The 20,295-nt window shown below is 41.3% G+C and overlaps 2 protein-coding genes across 6 annotated transcripts; one reads left to right on the forward strand and one right to left on the reverse strand.

Moving 5' to 3' along the window:
- Positions 1–1,119: 1,119 nt before the first annotated feature.
- Positions 1,120–10,248, reverse strand: LOC136435091 (lysine-specific demethylase RSBN1L-like). Its single transcript, XM_066428294.1, has 6 exons — positions 9,742–10,248; positions 8,049–8,968; positions 6,602–6,747; positions 5,576–5,743; positions 4,841–4,949; positions 1,120–3,693 (listed from the first exon to the last, which is right to left on the reverse strand). The coding sequence occupies exons 1-6, from the start codon at positions 10,139–10,141 to the stop codon at positions 3,373–3,375; spliced, it is 2,064 nt and encodes a 687-aa protein (XP_066284391.1). The 5' UTR covers positions 10,142–10,248; the 3' UTR covers positions 1,120–3,372.
- Positions 10,249–20,075, forward strand: LOC136435092 (protein SET-like). 5 transcript variants are annotated; one of them, XM_066428300.1, is made up of 8 exons: positions 10,249–10,649; positions 13,275–13,411; positions 13,687–13,763; positions 14,161–14,345; positions 14,605–14,693; positions 15,213–15,343; positions 15,948–15,992; positions 17,667–20,075. In XM_066428300.1, the coding sequence occupies exons 1-8, from the start codon at positions 10,362–10,364 to the stop codon at positions 17,708–17,710; spliced, it is 996 nt and encodes a 331-aa protein (XP_066284397.1). In that variant the 5' UTR covers positions 10,249–10,361; the 3' UTR covers positions 17,711–20,075. The 5 variants fall into 5 exon arrangements, with proteins under 5 accessions (XP_066284397.1, XP_066284394.1, XP_066284395.1 ...); XM_066428297.1 differs by having other exon boundaries at positions 14,176–14,345; positions 15,948–16,064; XM_066428298.1 differs by having other exon boundaries at positions 13,275–13,387; positions 15,948–16,064.
- The last annotated feature ends 220 nt before the right edge of the window (positions 20,076–20,295 follow it).

Raw genomic sequence — 20,295 nt, forward strand, 5'->3', positions numbered from 1 at the left:
CCTTCACCGGGTCAATGACCCCAGGGTCAATGACTTCAGGAGATACCGCCGCCCTGAGGGAACTGATCACTTCGCCGACGGTGTCATTACCGCAGATTACAAGAACTCTAAGAAGACTAGATGTAATACTCTTAAAAGCATTCATTCTAGCTTTTGAGACGGGAGAGGTCGCTAGCAAACTCGAACTAATGTCTATGAAGGAAGATTCTTTTTACAACTGATCATAAAAGCCCCTGGTGGTCAAACCATGGAGCCAGTCAGTCTGAGTGCATGTTTCTTACACCACTAGGCGTTCTCCAGCTCCTTGCGACTGCTGTAGAATACTCTACAGAAAGCTCACACAAACATTTATGTCGTTTAGTAACTTTACATATCAGAATGCACGAGCTGAAAACTTTGTAAAACGGTCTCAGAGTGGGGAAACTTCTGTTCAAGGACATCACGTTTACTGGTTGTTATCGTACTGTCCATGACAACAGCTCCTGTAAACCAGTGATGTTATCTTCCTATCGCATACCAGCAGGACGACGTTGTATACCATATCAAGAGATGTACTTGAGATATGAACGGTATTAGTGCTCCAGAGATTCGATTCCTTGTGCACGTTTACGACATGTACAGTTAAAGATAAGGTTGTAATTTACTCTCCAAGCAGAGCATGGGTTTCGGCTGGTTTTTGACGTGTTTTTAGCCGTTTTTATCGGGCTTTCTACTGTCATCTTTTTTTTTTTGTCTAGCCAACCCTTGGGTTGATCTAAAAACACGTCAAAAACCAGCCGAAACCCATGCTCTGCTTGGAGAGTAGTTGTAATTACGTTACAGAGCCTTACCCATGAAATAGTTCATTCTCGATGATTGGTTGGTTGCACCATAGGAGCACCGTCAGGCAATGGGATGCGCTTTTCCCCTTCATTCAAATTGGGGGGGTGGGGGGTGCCACTACTGAACCACTGTAGATGCAACATTTCTATCTAAATGAAACGTTTCCTTGTCCTGGACAGATAACAAAGCTGATGGGGATTTATCTGATGCTGGCGTCCTACGTTCTTCACTATGGCTCTTATCTCTCTTTCCATAAAATCTACATGTACCAGTGATAACAACTCCAGTTAGTGTGCATTTGTGAGTGAAGTGAAATTTTATTAACCTTAATCACGATTTAGGGCAGAAGACAGATGTTTATTGTGCGACTCAGGATTCACCGAGCAATTCACTTATAACCAGGAAAGACTGGAGTAAGGACTGTGGATTGACCTTTTTTTTTCATACTGAACAGATGCTTTTTTGTCATTCTGCACTACAAGTGTGATTATTCCTGGTCTACAGTTAACAATTTCAATAAATACCAGAATAAAATGTACTAACAAACACATACTCAGACAAGTCTTGTTCTCGGAACACTTTCATAACTGACATCTATCACAACTACTGTTGTCTTCTCATTGATCAAACAATAAATAGAATACATTATGTAATTGTGAGATTTCCTTGGATTATAGTTTATACCTCATATCTTAGTTACAATATGATGAGAAAGACGAAATGTTCAATACATAGCTCCATAAATATTACTGTCAATATTTTGCAAGTAGTCATACTATATTTCGAACATTTGGTGATGGGGAAATTCATACTGTGCAATCACAAATTTACACTGGTCATCGTTATAGCTTCACAATTACCTACATAGTATCAACTTGTTAGACACAAAAAAAACCCTGAAGCACTCTAGATTGAAAAGATCTTCCAAGCAAAAAACAAAAGAACAAAAGTTTCAAATAAATGTTAACAGTCAAACAGTTCATTCTCTCTTTTTAATTTCATTTATAGTTACTATCAAAGTAAAGGAGTAAGGCATAACTAAAATATGAATATAAACATCACCACAGAAAGTTAATGAATGAAGAAAATCAAGTGTACTATAAAGATTGATAGGCCAGAATAGTAGATACATTACTATTGGCTACATCACTCTCTCACAGTACTTAAAGCTAAACTGTACATTTCCTTCATAGATATACTTTCTTCACACAAATACAAATAGTGTGAAAAGGGTTGTTACATCGTACAAAAATCTACATGACTGACAGTGACAATAGGTGGTGCCATCAACAATAGATTGGCATTACTCAACACATGGCTATGTACAAGTATGCCCCCTAGCAGAGAAGTACAAAAGTGCATGGGTAGATTTTTTCACCTTTGTTTATGGACTAAAAACACTTCTGCAGATAATGGGACATTTTACTGGCTATTATCATATTATGTCATCTTTTGACACTTGACTAGAATGGATTGGATACATGTATACATGTAAATTTTCATTTCATATACTAAGCCTTTGAGTAGTGAAATGTCGAAATTTTGTACAAAGTCTTACAATCCATTTAATATTATGTTTAAGAATTCAAACTACAAACTTCAAACACTATCTTTGTTACAAACAATCAGTTTGAACCATTTGTAAAGGACGAAAATATACTCACAGTTATCATCACAAATAAAAAAAAAAGTACTTTTTCATACATTAAAGCTATACATACCAGGGGCTGTGGTATCAGCATCTACAATATCACTTGAGTATTTACAAGACTTACTATTACACTAAGTGCAAATAATAAGTTGTAGCCCACTTGTATTAAGACAGGCCATAAACAATGAAATCTTCAAACTGATGGCTTGTTACAAGTCAAATAAACCTGGGCATTAGTGCATGGAACAGAGAAGAGTGATCCTTAGATAAAATATCTCAGGAATTATTTCAGGGAAATACAACTTCACTACATACATGGGTTCCATTGTCTGATGAGGTCAAAGAGTGGAGTGATCTTTTAGTACTGGTATCACCATCATAAATACTAGGGAAACTGTGAGAGATGGAACAGAATCTTAACCGTGAGGGACAACTGACCAAGGGAATGATGGCTTCACTGTTGCATCTTTATATTACATTATCCACACAAAACTTTTAAGAAATTACCAACCAATGTCTTGTTATTTGGGTTGGCTCACAGGTTGATGATGTTACTAGGCACATAAAAAGTTAGTTACACGTCCAGCCAGCTCAGTAAACATTCTTAATAACAACATAAAGACAACAGGGATAAGAAGTCTTCATCAAATTCATTAAACTTTAAAGCAACATCCTTTGTAACTGTTGCACTGATGCTTCACAAACATGTGCAGTAACAAGCTCCCTGACAACCATGAAACATCTCCAAGTTTTAAGTCATTTCAACTGAAGCTTGTACACAAACCTGTGCATCAGAGGCAAACTTATCTCTCTCCCCTGAGTAAACAAAAAATACAGTTAAAAATTCACTTTGCTTTTGTAGTTTCCATTCTCCTGAACTGAATCATGTGTTCATCATGTCATGACTCGTAACTTTCCTCAGCTGTTGTTTCCTGAGGATTCTCAGCTTCTGTGGACTCCTCCTGACCTGTGCTGCCCTCTGACCCTTCCTCCTCCACATCTGACCCCTCACTTCTGCTCTCCGACCCCTCTGACTCCGGGTAGTACTTTTTCAGGCGGACATGCCAGGCGATGCTGGTGCAAGCACTGACGGTGCGGAACTGGTGCACAATGTTGCGGGGAATGAAGTAGATGTCGTTGTCGTACATGCGGAAGCGTGAGTAGCGGACGCCGTCTCTCCTCAGCTGGTTGAGTTTGGCCTCATCCACCCACTGGACACACTGCAGCATTTACACAAGAGTTTTCACATTTCAGTCATTTTGAGTTTTCAAGGCAATGCAATGGCAGTGACAGTTCAAAGATCTCATGCCTCCGTGAAATATCTAGAGGTTCTTGTATGTCTTAATTAATTGTAGTCCATCAATCATACAAATAAGGTTTTGATCAACATAACTTTTGTCCATAAATGACTTCCTGTCATTCTACTGTGAACGTGACTAGCGTATGGAAGATATATAGATATATATATAAAACACAAACAGTACCTCCCTGTGACCCGGTATGTCTGCCACCTGTGAACTCTACTTCCTGTCACTCCCTCAAGTCTAACCTTTGTGACACCATCTTCCCACTCACTTACTGTCACTCTAATGACAGTGTGTTCAAATAACTAAGAACACTCAAGAGCACAAACATTCAGACACACCGAAAACAAACTTACATACACAGGGGCAACAACCTTGATGCATCTATTCAAACAGTCTTGTTTTGTCCATCTACGAAGTCATACGTGGAAAATTGAATATTTCAGGGTTTTAACTCTTTTTGTGAGATATGAGAACAAATAAGACTACTTGTCACATAGTATCTATTCAGAAATATTCATCATCTAGTATGAAAAAATAGTAATACCTCCCTCAAAATGTAGGATGGGTAAAGATTTCTGATTTAAATGCAGAATGTAGACTAGTCTTTGTAACTGGTTTTATTTCAATTTGAAAAGCAAAGGTGCATACGGTTGCAGATAGTTTAACTGTTAGCAGGCCACAGTTAACTTCATGCTGTAAATGCATTTCAGTTTACGGTGATCTAATTTTACGGTAGAAAGAAATAGGAGTGTCTGCAGTGATTTTAGTTCAAGGTTAGAACAATGTGGTAGGCAGGCAGAAAACAAAACAAGCATTTCTGCAGTGGTTTTAAGTTCACAGTGAAGAACCGTGAAAACTGGGAAACATTAACCCACTGCAAAATCAAATGCTTTTACAGTACTCTCAGAATGATGTGCTACAATGGTAGCTCAGCGGGTTGTAGGTTAAGTGTTGAGACTGACCTGCGTGGTAGGCGGTTCATGCAGGTTAAGGTTAAGCGGTGAGACTGACCTGTGTTGTAGGTAGTTCATGCAGGTTAAGGTTAAGTGGCGAGACTGACCTGTGTTGTAGGCGGTTCATGCAAGTCGAGCTGTAATCTCTCCGTCACGTCCAGGAAACTGTTGGCATGGAAACACACCACATCCTTCACTTCACGGTCTGCCTGGGCCCTACAGGACACAGGGAAAACGACAAACATTTTACATCAGGCTTTTAGCTAGGATTTACAGACAGAGCGTCCAAAAATTTGGGGGGTGAGGGTGGAACAGTCCGAACCTGGGTTCCTCAGTGGTATCTATGGATTTAAAATTACCTGGTAGCTTTGCACGTCAATTAATCAACACAAAAACAACAGTGACAGTATCTAAGTGGGGAATACATCTTACCATAAAAAGAGGGGGCCCTCTCTGCAAAAGGAGCCTGGAGGGCATCTAATTTCTTTGATTTTTTAGCAGGCCCTGATGCCTTGCTAGCTATTAGCCTGGTTTGCACAATCTCTCACAGCATTAAGCCCACAAAATATTGCAACTGAGACAGTACTATTCAAAAGACCTTCAACAAACAGATTATCAATGCCACTAGTATTCTTTGGAATGGAACAAGTTAAGTTCACTGTTGCCATCATTTGTTGTCTAAATGCACTGTGTTTTCCTATAAATCTGAAAAAGACAAAACACTGGGAACAAAAATTGGTAATGTTAATTCAAGACTTACAATATAACATACATAGTCTTTCCCACATAAGCCACACGTACTGTGTTCTTCTAAAGTACTCTCTAAAAAGACTGGTACTTACTCTTGCCCACAGTGAACGGCCTTCAGTACACCGACCGCTGCGGTGGTTTGTCTGTCAAACCCTTGTCCCACGTGATCGGCGTGACATTTTGTACGGTCTTCGAAGAGCACTTCCCGCGGTTCCGAGGCCCGTGGGATGTACGTCAGATTCTTCAGCTCGTTCCCTCCCCTGTATACACAACAAGGAGTAAAATTTTACAGTTGCCAATTGCTCAATTAAAAAATGCTCACAAAAACATATCAGTAATTTGGTTCATGGTTTGATCAACAATGTGTTATACAACCAAAGGTTATACCAAGGAGTTTACATTTCTCTATGGTATAATTCAGTAGAAACTCCTTGGTTGTCCTAATGACTATTTCTGTCATTCTTACTGGACCTCCTAAAAGAAGTATCAGATCGAAGCCAAATAATCTCAGTAATTCCAAGGTAGAATTAGAAAACATATCAACTGCCAAAGTAATCTCTGTTACTGAACACTAATAACCTCACATGAGGCCTTTTACTGGACAGGTGAGGACTGGTTAAATGATTGGTTATTGATTCTCCATCAAAAAATGCATCTTTAGCTATTGTAATCAACGGCTGATAATACATGTACATGTAGGATGTATCCAAATGTAGTTACTGCTGACCTTCAATAACATAGTTTTGCTCCAAGTTCTAATAAATAACAAAAGTCTTGTGATAAGAGATGAGTTTAGTGTTACATTAACTTTTTCACCTATACCAAATGTATATACAGTAAAAGTACTAAAACCTAGGCCTTTAGAAAAAAATCACATGAATACATGAACAATGTATTACCATGAATCAAGCAAGAGTGATTTCTTGGTCTTTACCAACTTAATGCAAGGCAAGGGTGTGAGCGTTATCAAGTACCACTGCCAATCTGTTTAAGTACGGGGTAGTGCTTTTTCAAATAAACAAATACCAATGCACACATCACCCATGGAATACACCTTGTGTGGTCTAGCTATCAAAATAGCAGGGTCATTGTCAAGGTGTTGTCCCAACTGTACTGACCTCCTCCTCTGTTTACTGGGAGACCTGGGGATGTCAGCAGTGGGGATCATCTGTTCTCCCGGCCTGACCCACAGGATAGGACCATCGTTACTCAAGTCACGACTCGCCATCTTCGTAAAGGACAGCTCTCCCCAGGGTGTGGTGGCCTGGAGGAACAAGGGTGGAACATCTTTAAACATTCTGTAACAAGTCTCTGTTTGAGAACTTTCTCGTGGGGTAGGAATACAGCCTACCAACACAGCTGGGATTGCCATTGACCCAGATTTTCCTCAAGGAAATTTTATTTGAGGCCAAACCCTTCAGGTCCAGAAAGGGTAGCCTGGCCTGCTAACCTGGCATGGTAGACAGCCCACTCTTTTCTGTAAACCCTCACATAAACATACAGTCTAAGAGGCAGTGTTTCCGCCAGAGGGGCGTCTTCCCGTCAAATGACGGCCTTATGTCGCTTTGGACGGCCTGAACTCAGACATAGGCCGTCCTCTTTAAAAAAAAAGACAAACTAAATGCCGAGAAATCGGGAAAAAAATACGAGAGGTCGGCATAATTTCTTTGTTTTTCTTTGTTACTGCGGGCGTGGGGACGCTCTATGTCGTTGGACATTCACACTCTTTTGTTTGTTGCTATTGTTAAGCTTGCGAAGAATCGATGTCGGTGCCTTTGGCATACGGTGATCTCATTAAAAACCCGTTTTCCAAGACTCAATCGAAGAAAGTCATCGAAGAAAACAAGGAAAAACGTAAACAAACAAGAATTTCGCCCGTGCATTTCAGCCTCTACGTCGTGATTTGCCGCGATTCGCCGCGATTCGCCATCATTTCTGACCGTATTCGACACAATATATATTCCTTTGAATGTTTTTCCGTGAAAATTCTCCATATGTACCGTAGATAAATCGTAATTTTAGCTATGAATTCGCATAAGTCGAGCCGCAACCTGCCCCGTCCCGGGCCGTCCGCCATGTTTTTAAGCTCATTGATATGCAAGGTTCTAAGCGCTGATTGGTCCGCGTCATAAAAACCTGTGCTCTGATTGATTGACGGCAAGATGTCACGTGACCACAGAGCGGGAAAACCCCTTTACACTTCAGGCGCTTCTGGTCAATATAGATCGCATTTTGTGACGATTGAAGCAGTATTATAGCGACCTTCGTAACAAATTGATTTTGAAAAATTAACAAAGTCTTTTCTGATCACAACATTCAGTTACTTTTCCTGGTCAATTAATTTTCGCGGTACGGTCAATTAATTTTCGCGGTAAGGCCCTCCCCAAGTGGACGGCCTCTCAGTCGCGGTCTGGCGGAAACACTGCTAAGAGGAGATTCTTAGAGGCCTAGAAATTGAGAAATGTTGCACACCCTGTATCTAATTAGTCCAGTATCATAGGATGATAGCTTGATGTCCCTGATCATTTTGCATATGATGTTAATAAAATCATTAATGAGTCTTACCCTAAGGAAAGGATTCTCCTCCAGTATGTCCAGGAAGTCAGGGAAGTAGTCCCCCACCTCCTCATCTACAGTTCCCACCAGGCTGATCTGCAGCATGGGGCCGTTACGGTAGGTCCCTGCACTGTAAGTCCTATGGACCTGGCTGTGGAACTCCTCCATGCTCAAGGTCAACATGTCCGACTTGTTGACGTGCTGCATCTTCACCGTGATGCCCGGATGTTGGAACCTGAAGTATTCCAGCAGGTCGGGAAGGTACGCCGCACCACCGTGGACGATCCCCATGACGTGCCGCGCCGCACCGGGCGATTCCTCACCAAATGTTTCCTCCAAAAACTCCCTGGCAAACTTGTCCATCTCGTCCTTTGAGAGGTGCGAGATTTCGTCGGAGTAGGAGTGTACCACGGACGCCCCGCCGTTGGTGTGAGTGTCGATGTGGATCAGGTTCGCAAACTCCAGGGGCCTGTCCCAGGATGCCGTGCTGGAGCGGATGAGCCTCTCGTTGTGCGAGAACCTCTCCTTGTCCACACATATATCTTCTCCTTCCTTTCTTACATCAAGTGGCTCTTCTTTTACAACTGGGACATCCATACTTGGAACATGTTTCCTCTCCTCTCTATATTCATCACACATTTCTTTGGGCTGAAACCTTTCACTCTTCACCATGTTGCTGCCTTCCCAAGGACTTACCTCAGTCTTACGGTCCTTCTTAGGCTTTTTCTTCACCTCCTCGGTATTGACTCCTTTGTCTCTACACTCAGGGGGAGTTCTTGAGTCAAGGGGTGTGAGTAGGCTCACCTGAACTTCTGCATCTTCCTTCTCAACGGCCTCAGGAGATAGTCTCCTTTTCTTCCTGTGCCTCTTGGGCAGGTTCATGCCACTTGAGGTGCACCCGTTGTTCATTGGCAAATCTCCAGTTAAGTCTGCGAAGAACAAACAGTGGTGAGAGGTTTTATCAGACCAAACCAAACTGCATGCATTGCTTGTCAATTTGCAAACTGGTTAGAATGCCATCTTATCATCAAATACACCTTGAGTAATTAGATTAAGATTAAGAAACTTCTTAATACTGAGCTACAGTGCTTGCACCCTTAAGATGGCTGATAAGAAATAATTACCTGCATTGAATATTGCTATAATGAAATAAACTAAATATACACCGTGTACATGATTGTATACGTAACGTTATATAATTTAAGATCCTGGACACCATTTCTATACATTTTTAGCGAACAATCTTTCAACAGTGACTCTTTTGTGTCTATTTTTACAATACACATCTGGGTTCAAGTGCCATGACACTTTTAAAAATACACTAAAAAATGAAATCAGGGGAAAGTATGAAAAATATCCTTCTGCGTGCCTCAGGGTAACTGAGTGCTTTAAATCCCCACCACTTGCGTATCATATTACCCCTTTTAACAATTCAAGTAATAAGTCTTGCCCATTAAAGGGCTCTATCTAAACGTTTAAATGGGAAAAACACATACAGGTGAAAATAAGACGTTCCATCTATGGTAATGTTACGGACCAGTCAAGTAGAAAACCTTCTTAAAGTAAATGTAGCGAAGGATGCGTACGCAGTTCAAAAGCGTGTGGCTTTTCTCACGTGTGACACAGTGAGTGGACCAACGGGATATTAAGTTGGATTTTTAGCATCAAGGCTTTAATAAATCCTTGTTAACTAAAGCCGTACCGTATTCAAAACCTTCTTCTTCCCTCCTCAGACTGAGTCGTCGCTGTCTCTGTGGCCGTGGCGCCGCTGTTGGGGAGAGATCGGAGTCAGAGGTGTACGAGTCCGAGAACCTTCGGGGCTTCGCTTCCTTGTAGTCATCCCAGTACCCGGAGTTGGAGAGCCGCCGGTAGTCGTGCTGGACCCGCTTACGCTTACCAACCTGGTCGGGGGATGTAAGATTGTCTGTGTTGACTTGCACTGCGGTAAGAATGGCAGGAGAGGCGGTGTTGTGTTCGGTAGGTGGGGTTGGTTGGAAGGTTTCCTGCAGCAAACTGCAGCTCGTATCCGCCATGTTGGATTCTGTGAACAAACAGCCCGGATTTTGGAGGTTTAATTGGCGCGGAAAAAGCGCGGCTGCCATTGGTCAAAATTGTAAGAGACTGTGACGATTGAAGAAATTCGACCAATCAGCATTTAGATTGTGAAAAATTGTGGAAGGCGCGAACTTGTCGCGGAGCCTACCGGGTAAACTACTCACTACGCGTGCGCAGTGCTCTCTCCTTGCAAGTTGCGAACTTGAGGTTTTCCTTATTCTTGGTTTAATATTCTTAAGTTTCGTCGACTTCCACGAAGACCCACTGATGTCGGACGCTGGCGTGGATAAGGCCAAGCCCTCACCTCACAAGGTGCGGAAGCTGGACCCACAGGACGCCGTGTCGTCGGAAGGGGACGACAGCAAAGAGTACGACGCCGAGACCCAGAAGGCCCTCGAAGACATCGACGCCTGCCAGAATGAGATAGACGCGCTGAACGAGCAGGCGTCGGAAGAGATCCTCAAGGTGGAACAGAAGTACAACAAGCTGAGGAAGCCCTTCTTCGAGAAGAGGAACGACCTTATCCAGAAAATCCCCAACTTCTGGGTAACAGCAGTATCCTTTTTTGCAGCACTCATATTGAGATGTGCTTGTCATTGGTGTGGCTTTGTCCATAGTTCAGTTGTAGTACTACACGTGAGGACCCCTCCATTGTTGTTGGAGCGAGTCCGGCGCGCTCACGTCCCGCGCTGCGGCATTTACTCCCCTTTTCACCGCGCACATCGGGGCGAAAGCTTTCCTGGAAGTGTTCCGTGGGTGATTTTTCTCAGTAGCACGTCTAGATTTTCTTTGATCTCGAGTGATTCGGAGTGAGGGATTGAGCAAGATGAGAAGTCATGAATTATTCATGAACATGCTGTCAAGGTGATTGGATGCTGTAGAAGGCAGTCTGACATGTCAGGAGGAGGAGGAGGCAAGATGTGATGATAAAGCAATAAATCATGTACATTTGGATTTTTATGATTTATATTTTTGGCAGCCTTTTAAGATATTTTTCCAGAATACTTTAACAATGGCAATGTATAATTATTTTAATTCTACTGTAGTTTTTGGGGGCAACATGTGCTTAATGATGTTTTACTGATTTTTGGTAGGTGCTGCCAATTTTAGCGCTGCACCTCTATACTAAGTGCACAAAGATGGATGAAAGTCATTGTCTTCAAGTAATTACAGCATTCCATATGGAATACTTCTGGCTTTAGAAGACGGGTAAGAATTTGTGTCAGTCTACTGCATTTTAATTTTCCATTGATATTTCAAAGTAGTGATGTGACCAAAGCCTTAAATGCAAAGTCTCCATTGTCCTTGTACTTGTTACCTACTTGTAACTAAATAGCCTGTTCCAACACCCCCCCCCCCCCAATGTTATCTTAATGATAGCATAGGAGGTCAGGGTCACTGTCTCCAAAGGATTGCTGCCTCCAAGCAGTTTGGTTGATCATATTTTTGTTTGAGGTACCCCTCCAAATCAATGCCTAATACAGGCTGATTACCTGTACATGAAAGAAAACAAATGGAAATAGCTTTTTGAGGGTGAACACAGTAAGCAACTAGAGACAGGTAATTGGATGTATTCTTTGATTTTTAGATTTAAATGGTTTGCATGGCTGTTTTTTCCTTGGTGTCTAGACTACCAATACATATTGCATTTTTTCTTCCATGCAATTTTTCAGAGGGAGCAGACAGCAGTAGTTTGGTATTCTGATATTTTTCTTGTACATTGGCCCCGTGTGTCAGGTGCATTTGTCCACAAGGGACGTCTGTCAGTGTGTAAGGTGCATCTGTCCAAAAGGATGTTACACAATTTACATTCATAGTCCCATCCCTTGGTGCAAACTAAAGAGAGAACACAGGGGGAGGATTAGGGTGATTGGTCTTGAGCCAATGACCCTTGTTATGATGAAGGTCGTGACAGCTTTGTTGAAATGAGGTCACAGTTTTTGATTGCTTCCGTGCCATCCTTTTTTGAACTTTGACTTTTTTTGTGAGGGAGCTGCATTTGGCAGCAGTACCCTACAAGAGCCTTACCAAAACAGCATTGATTAAAAGCAACACCTCCTCTGCCATTATTAAGTACTTTGTTAGCAAATAGTCATGGAAATTACTTCCTTATTGGTGTCTTGGCTGTTTTCCAAGCTGGGGCTATCATCTAATGGCCTGATAAAACACCAGTCACAAGTTGTATACCACACTGTAGTTAGTTCTGAGTAAAAAAAATCCTTGAACTAGACACAATTACAGTGGAACAATGCTGAGGTGGAACAGGCCAACATGTTTATTTTCTTAGCAGAAACAGAAGCTTTGCCAAGTTTGGAGAGCTAATCCAGGATATGGGTGACAAAAGACAATAATCTAAAGTTAGATTAAGCCTCCTGTCCTTGAGGAAGTATGATAATGAATTTTTCATTACATGTTATTAACTGTGTGTCTCTGACCCAATCAGCACTTGAAGTAACTGTGTCGGTTGTTGTGACTACCTGATGTACTTCATGTGACACTGTCCTGTTGGTGATACCAATATAATTTGCTTTGTATCATGTAAGCATCTAAGCCTGCTTTTTGCAGGTTACATAACAGTTATGTAAGCTGCTAAACATGCCACTGTAACATTGCTGGTACATGTACAGAACTGCAAACTGCTCCAGTTGTTGTTTAGAAGGGTTTAGTGTTCCACAGACACCACCTTTTGAGGCCCAAGTCTAGTTCAAAGTAGGTCAGGAAAACCTGGCACTGTGCCAAGGCTGTCTAGGAACTTAAGTGGAACCAAACAACAGTCAGTGCCAAAAATAGCCGTCCTCTGGCCCCTTTGGGACACAAAGGTGTCATTTGTTTTCAGATAAAACATAGAATATATACCATGAATGGAATGGTGATGCTTTATTTTATAACATTTTGAAAGTTCTGTGTGAAAATATTTTTTCAACCTGCGTGAAGATATTTTTTTCAATTGACTTCATCCATCAAAATTTCATGGTTCAAATCCAGGGAAGAGTATTCTGATAGGAGCTGCACAATATTTAGAGAGGGACTTAAAAATGGGGTCCCGTGTAGTCGTATTGGAGGAGGTACCTCAAGCACGTTACAACTGCCTCATTATTCAGATAGGTGTCTGCTGGCTGTAATGATACAACAATGTGAAATTGCCTGCCATTTGGGATTGTTCCTTGACCCTGTGCCCAGTTTGTGAACCACCCACAGGTGTCTGCCCTGCTGACGGAGGAGGACGAGGAGTGCTTGCACTACCTGACCAAGCTGGAGGTGGAGGAGTTTGAGGACATCAAGTCAGGATACAGGTGCTCACCTGTCACCTACTTAGGGTCAGAAGACTTACAAGGGGTTGTTTTGTTGTCTGAAAATTTGGAATTTCCAGCAACATATCACAGTAGCTCAGTGTGCAACATAGTGGAGTCTTCAGTAGAAAGTCAGAAGATGATATGATATTAACATTTTGAGGTTGCTCATGAAGAATGTATAACAGCATCGTGGTTGGAGTGAAAACAGATGTCAATTTTGCTCTCATCATTGCATTGTATTGATAAGTGGATCAAAGTCATTACAGCTATCACCATCTTCTCCTTCTTCCCATCCACAGAATTAAGTTCTTCTTCGATGACAACCCATTCTTTGAGAATGAAGTCATTGAGAAGGAGTTCCACCTTGGGTCCTCAGGTAAGTATCTGATGATGTTTAAAAATCACCCAGGCCAGTTTTGATACTAGAAGCATCTAGTAAACACAGGAATCCATGTATTGTTTACAACTTGGACGATGTCTGTATAATGCTAAGATTGAGCTAATGGCATTAAATTTGAAAATGGCTAAATTTTTACTATTGCCATTAAGAAAGTCTGAAGAATTAGCATTTGTTCAAGTTTTGAGTACATGACAAAAAATGTGTATGTTTAAGACCTACATACAAATGACTTTTGTTAGAATGTAGTACATCAAGTCAGTGTCATTATGTGGGAACCTTCTGCCTTGTTTGTTTTCCCTCTCTGTGTGCTGTAAACCCCCCACCCCACCTGTCCTGACTGAACCCAATCCTGTGTGGGCTGTCCCTTATGGAGACTATGATCCTGTAGGTGACCCCGCCTCCAAGTCGTCGGAGATCAAGTGGAAGGAGGGCATGGACCTGACCAAGCGCAACAAGGAGATCACCAAGCAGGGCAGGAAACGACTACACGAGGAACCCCGCAGCTTCTTCTTCTGGTTCACAGACAACACAGATGCCTCGTGCGACGACATTGCAGAGGTAGTGTGCCTAGTGTGTGTTAGGAAATATCTATGATACATACCAGAAAAAATCCCACTATACTACTCACTTGTGAAAAGTTGAGTAAGGCATAGGCATTAGGCATAGCAGCCAGAACAAATGGATTTGAAGATAGGCTGCATAAGGGGCCTCAGAAAAGTAGGAGTGGTCTGTCATTCTTGGGAAAGACAAAGTCAAAACCGGTGGAATATTGAGTCTCAATGAGATACATAAGTTTGTATTTGTGTTGTTTCTGTAGGTGATAAAGGACGACATGTGGCCCAACCCTCTCCAGTACTACCTGGTACCTGATGTGGAGGTAGAGGAGAATGGTCTGGATGATGACAGGTAAGAACACACACATGTGCTCATAGTTCTTCCTACCAAATGTAGCTTCATGAGCTGAAAACTACTGTAAACGTGAACATTTTTGCTGTCGTTTAATGTTTGCAGTTATTGCAAACTTAAACCCCCCGCAAAAATACTTGTTCTGTCTTATCCCTGCCTGTGCCCTTGTTTCAACCACGAACTAAAAATCACAGCAAACAGTCCATTTTCTCCCCAACATGAAATTAAATCCCCTCAACTTGAAAGCAGTTACATTAATTAGACAATATGATCTACACACCATAATGGTAATGCTGCACCTGTTGCTGAGTATTGTTACAGGTGGCTGAAATTGTGAGAAATATTTTGTTTAAAAGTTTTAGCTTCTTACCTTGCTCTACAGTAAAACTTTGTATTTCAGTGATGAAGATGAAAATGGGGTGTTGAACTGTTTGTGTTTCAGTGAAGATAAGGTGTTTGACAATGGAACTGTTTGTGACAAGGATGGGGTGTTTTACAGTGTTAATGTTTGTGTTTCAGTGATGAGGACGAGGATGGGGTGGATGACTCTGTGGTGGTGGTAGATGAGGAGGATGAGTTGGATGAGGATGATGATGAAGATGATGACGACGATGATGAGGATGGTGTGGAGGTCCTTGATGATGATGAAGGTGAAGGAGAGTTTGGGGAGGGAAAGGGGGATGGGGAGGTGTGCAGTGATTTGCTGTTTTTCTTGTGTTGTGGGGACAACATACTTCAAACATACTTAAACCAACATTATTAATACAGGCTTTGCCATTGTTGAGTGCTTCTCATAGCCATAGTGAACTCATTTAACAGCAATAGATTGTATCATACATAGGGAAAGTGTGGTGCTGTTACAAAATTGTCATGGTAAGCGTAAAAATATCAGAATGGAAGTGACCATTCTTGAGGAAAATGTTGGTTAATTGCCAATTTCAGCAGGAATGGATATAAACTTGGTGTTTCAGTGTCACTGTAGCCTCCTTAGCTGATTCTATGAGTCATGCTTTTCTTGTGGCATATTATTTCTATGGCACTATGTTTCTTCTAGCTGGGCCAGCTACAAGAAGCAGCATGTAATAAGGCTGAGATGCCTTAAGAAAAAAGCCTGACTTGTAGAACCAGCTAAGGAGGCTACAGTAACACTGAAACACCAAGTTTATATCCATTCCAAGGAAATGGTGTGAAAAGATTCACTTTATCCCGTACTACATCAACTTTATTTTTGAAACGTTTTCTTTCCCTCTCCAGATGATGACTTGGAGGGTGAGGAGATCTATGAGGAGGGTGAGGAAGGTGAGGAGGACACGAATGAGGGAGAAGTGGCGGGAGGAGAGGGTGCAGAAGGGAAGGTGGCGGCAGCGGAAGGTGAGAGGGGAAGTTGGTGGTGGTGACTCTCCCCCTCCGTCCTGTCTGCTTGCATGGCATCCGCAGCACAAGTAGTTCAGAGCTTGTCACCTGTACATCGCTGCTTGGTGTCTAGTTATTTTCTTTGCGCAACTCTACAGCTTTTGAGATGAAGAAAAACATTTTCGTCCTGTGCCACATCATCATCATATTCTGCAGCTGTGCAAAGAGATGCACATTGATATTGCACGGATGCAATTACTCTACTAACATTTCAGATAATTATTTCGGCGTTTATTTGAAATGGCTTCAATCATGATACTGGTAGCACTTTAAAATGAGACTAGCAGTGAAGAACATTTATGTCAACTAGAAAACTTTTTCAATCACTGAATTATTGAAAGGTTGCTTCCAAAAAGTATTGAATTTGGAGACCAAATCTCTGTGTCACAGTGCCGTGGAAACAGTCTCTGAATGAGAATACATGCCATTGCCATATTGCCACCGTTTTGTTTATCATTTGCAATATTCTACAGCCAACCACCACACAGCCACTCCCGCTGCACCCACCCCATCTCCTGCGGTACATTTTGTGTTGAATGTTCATATTATGTTTGCCATTTTGATAGTGCTTTTCACCAACTATGTTGCTTTGTAGCAGTGTTATCTGTGTTAACCTGATGTCCAATGACAGGTCTCTAACCCTATCAATTTCATCTTCCAACATGATCCTCTGTCAACAAGTTTCCAACTGTATGTACAATAAACAGCTAAATCAGTCAAACTCCAGCTGCTGTTGGAACTTGGAAGCTATCTGATGAAGGGGCTTGAGATACTGGGTGCATGTGCACCTTTATGCACCCAAAATTGGAGCTGTGCACCTAATTTTTGACTGTGGGTGCACCAGTGCACCTATGTATTTTTGGAGCTATAGGCTGGAGGTATTATTGTACACTAGTATACAGTATATTCTTGAAATTTAAGTATCAGGAAAAGCAGTATAACCTATGCATTATTTTGTTTGATGTTTCACTTGTTTTATTTGGAAGTTAGCCTAAGAATTTCAGATTGAGGTTTTTAAAGAGGCAGTAGGGTTCATAAATACGTTCTACTGACATTCTACTTTATTTCATGTTTTGCACCCGAATTTTTTTCTGTGCACCTAATAACCAGTGCAACTATTCCAAAAAATGACTTTGGAGCCCTGTGATGACTGGTTTCCTGTAGTCTTGCCCTTATTAGGCTCTTTCCAACCTTCTCCAGACCATGGTAGGGTGTTAGTTGTTAGCAACGTCATCTGTGGTTGGAAGTTGGTCAGCAAGGGTGCCTAAAGTCGTTTGCGCCAGTCTACTATGCAATTTGTTTAGATGTGATCAGAAGAGCAAACTGGGGCTTGATTCCAGGCTACTCCTAACCCAGCGCTGGTCTTGGTTGGGGAGTGATACTGATAGGGAGCAAAGTCATGGGAAGATCCTGAATGTGCGAATAGTGTAATGTTAGCAGACTATAACATTCAAAACAGAAAGGTATAATTGAGGGATAGTTTCTTGTTGGGTAAGAATTATGGAAGCTGCTACACTAGCGACTATGCATGTGTTAACCAGTGTGCCAATGTGTCATCAGGTGAGGATGACCTGGACGATGATGATGACGACGAGGGAGCATGAAGAACCCACAACAATCTGTGACTCCAACATTCTGTAAATACTGCTTTCCACGGGGGTGGACTGGACACAGTGTCTCCTCCTCCTCCTTACCTTCCACCGGTCAGGACTCCTCAGCAGTGCTGGTCAACCTGTGGTCTACTTACTAAAACTAGATGAACAATTTTTGGGGAAAAAGGACATATATAAGGGAATGACAGAAGAGGGAAATTGTTTTTGAGGGTTCCTCAATGTGAAGGCTTTTCGCAGTGTTCTTTATTGGTGAGTCAAATATTAAGACCTTAAGAAAATTTGGACTTTTATGGATGAAGGCGGCTAATAGCAGCGTTTACGGTAGGGCTGTCTTCCCAGTGTTGTAGAACTAGAATTTCAGCAAATGGTACGATAACATGGACCGCAAATTGTACACTACAGTACGGATAGTGTAATGTTAGCACACTATGACATTCAAACCAGAGAGGTATAATGGGGGATAGTTTCTTGTGGGGTAGAAATGGACTGAAACCTGTAAAGTGGTCTTGCTGTTTGTTTTTGTTTGGTTTTGACTACTGTGATTTTTATAGGTCAATTTTTGTGTTGAATATCATAAACGTACTGTGGGGAAATATGCGGACAGGTAAGCCAGTTATACTGTATACACCAAGAAATGAAGTTGTACAGAGAATGCATTTCAGACCCTGTCAGTTGCAGTTTTTGTATTGGTTGATAGGGGGCACTGTTAACATCACTGTCAGGTTTTGTACAAAGAAAAGCCACTTCTGTCCTTGAAAGAGTTTGGTGCCAACTTCAAGCCCCCAAACATAGACTGTATCTTCTTCACAGTATCAGTAACTGATAATTGGAACACTGAAATATATTATGAGATAGGGTTTATTATTATTATGAACTGTGATATAACATGGATAAATGATTTCTCCAACTTGTAGCCAAAGTTGATCAACCTGTCCCTTCAAACATAATGAAATGTACCAGGAACTTAACTGTAGTATATTCTACTGTTACTCTTTTTTTGCAGAAACAAGAAAATGTATTGTCTTATTGGGTACAAAACACTAGCTTCTGAAATGTTGTGTTTTATGGCATTACCTCTTCAAGAAAATAGCGATGTTACTGTTATCCACAGAAGTACTTTTTCTCAGTGTGGGAACAGTTTAATTCTGCAAACCACATGAAGTTTTGAATCTCATGACATTGGCACCACTTCACTACATTATAGTTCAAAAACGATTGTCATTAAAAGGATCTTGTGAACCATGTATCGCTTAGTTTCCCTTGTACAAGTCATGATCCCTTTTGCATCTGTATTCCCCATTATTAACATGGAGGCTCTATATTTTAGGGAAGCGAAATCTCTGGTTCGGCATCATGTGGATGAATATAAAAGTTTAGTCGTAGTTGGTGACCCCATTTTCTGGCAGCTTGCATATGTGTTTTTAGTGGGAAACAAACATTTGTATTGTAGTAAAATTTTGTCATTTAAGTCACTAATCCATACATCACAAAGTTTGCTTATGACTCTTGACTGGGAGTCATAGTTGGTTATATGAATGTGTTGGTAGTTAAAGATTGTACGTTGTATTCACATATACAAGTATTAGAGAAAGTCTCAAGTGTGTGTGCATTCTTTCAGTTAAATGTCACCATTTGTCTTTATGATCTTTTCTATAAACATAAGGAGAAGCCTTGTCAGCAAAAGAGCAGCATTGAATTGGCTTGACATTTTTCTAATATAAACTAAAAGGGGAAATAAATGTAAAGACTATATAGCTGTAATCTTACATGATTTGGAAAAGATCACAGGAGAAAAGTTTTATGGAGAAAATGGAATAATGACAAACATTTGAGACTTTCCTTGTGTAGTCAAAAAAGGTTAAACATTTTGGAGAAACGTACAGGGCTTTGAGAAGGGGACCAGATTACAATCCATGTTGTGTCGTGGGGATAATTCAGACAAGTTTGTGTGGCAGAGATTGCCGCATAATCACCAAGCAGAGGGTGGGAGGGAAGACTGTAACGCTTCCTGACTTGCAGAAAATGCTATGATCTTCCCTCCCAACAACTGCTTAGAGATTAGCTGTTGCACACTTTTCCAGTGTCATGGCTGTAAGGACAAAAGCCCGAAAACAAGTGTAGATATGTTTCCTTCTGCTGTGAAAATATGAGGCATCACATTTGTAGCAATGTGTATTGTGTCTGCTACACTTTCCTGATGTACTGTGTCACAGTAACCAGAGGTTCCACTTACTTAAAGGAATATGTCTTGATTTAAAAGGTATGATACGTATGGTACTGTGAAGCCACCAAAGTGCTGTAAATGTCAGCTGATTTGGACCCCCAAAAATAAAGTTTGTACCTTTTTGTTTTCCTACTTTTGTCTGTTGTGAATTATTTGGTAAAGATATCTAACTACTAAGCATGCTTCAGGTAGAAGATATATCAGTCCATATTTCATGTACTCCCCAGACAAATCAGATGCTATGATATAAAGGCTATGCTATTGGAAGGATTGAACTACTTTTAAGAAGACTACACTAATGGATAAGAGTAGGACTCAGTCAATGTGAACAATATGGAGTATGAAGGGCAAA

This window comes from Branchiostoma lanceolatum, chromosome 5 (assembly GCF_035083965.1).
Source record: "Branchiostoma lanceolatum isolate klBraLanc5 chromosome 5, klBraLanc5.hap2, whole genome shotgun sequence".
NCBI classification, from domain to species: domain Eukaryota; kingdom Metazoa; phylum Chordata; class Leptocardii; order Amphioxiformes; family Branchiostomatidae; genus Branchiostoma; species Branchiostoma lanceolatum.

Coding starts and splice junctions, on each gene's coding strand:
- LOC136435091 (XM_066428294.1), bottom strand. CDS start 10,141: ATGGCAGCCGCGCTTTTTCCGCGCCAATTAAACCTCCAAAATCCGGGC. Junction 8,969..9,741: donor AGAAGAAGGTTTTGAATACG/GTACGGCTTTAG, acceptor TGTTCTTCGCAG/ACTTAACTGGAGATTTGCCA. Junction 3,694..4,840: donor ATGAACCGCCTACAACACAG/GTCAGTCTCGCC, acceptor TAAATGCTGCAG/TGTGTCCAGTGGGTGGATGA.
- LOC136435092 (XM_066428295.1), top strand. CDS start 10,362: ATGTCGGACGCTGGCGTGGATAAGGCCAAGCCCTCACCTCACAAGGTG. Junction 13,764..14,160: donor GTTCCACCTTGGGTCCTCAG/GTAAGTATCTGA, acceptor TCCCTTATGGAG/ACTATGATCCTGTAGGTGAC. Junction 15,344..15,947: donor GGTCCTTGATGATGATGAAG/GTGAAGGAGAGT, acceptor TTCCCTCTCCAG/ATGATGACTTGGAGGGTGAG.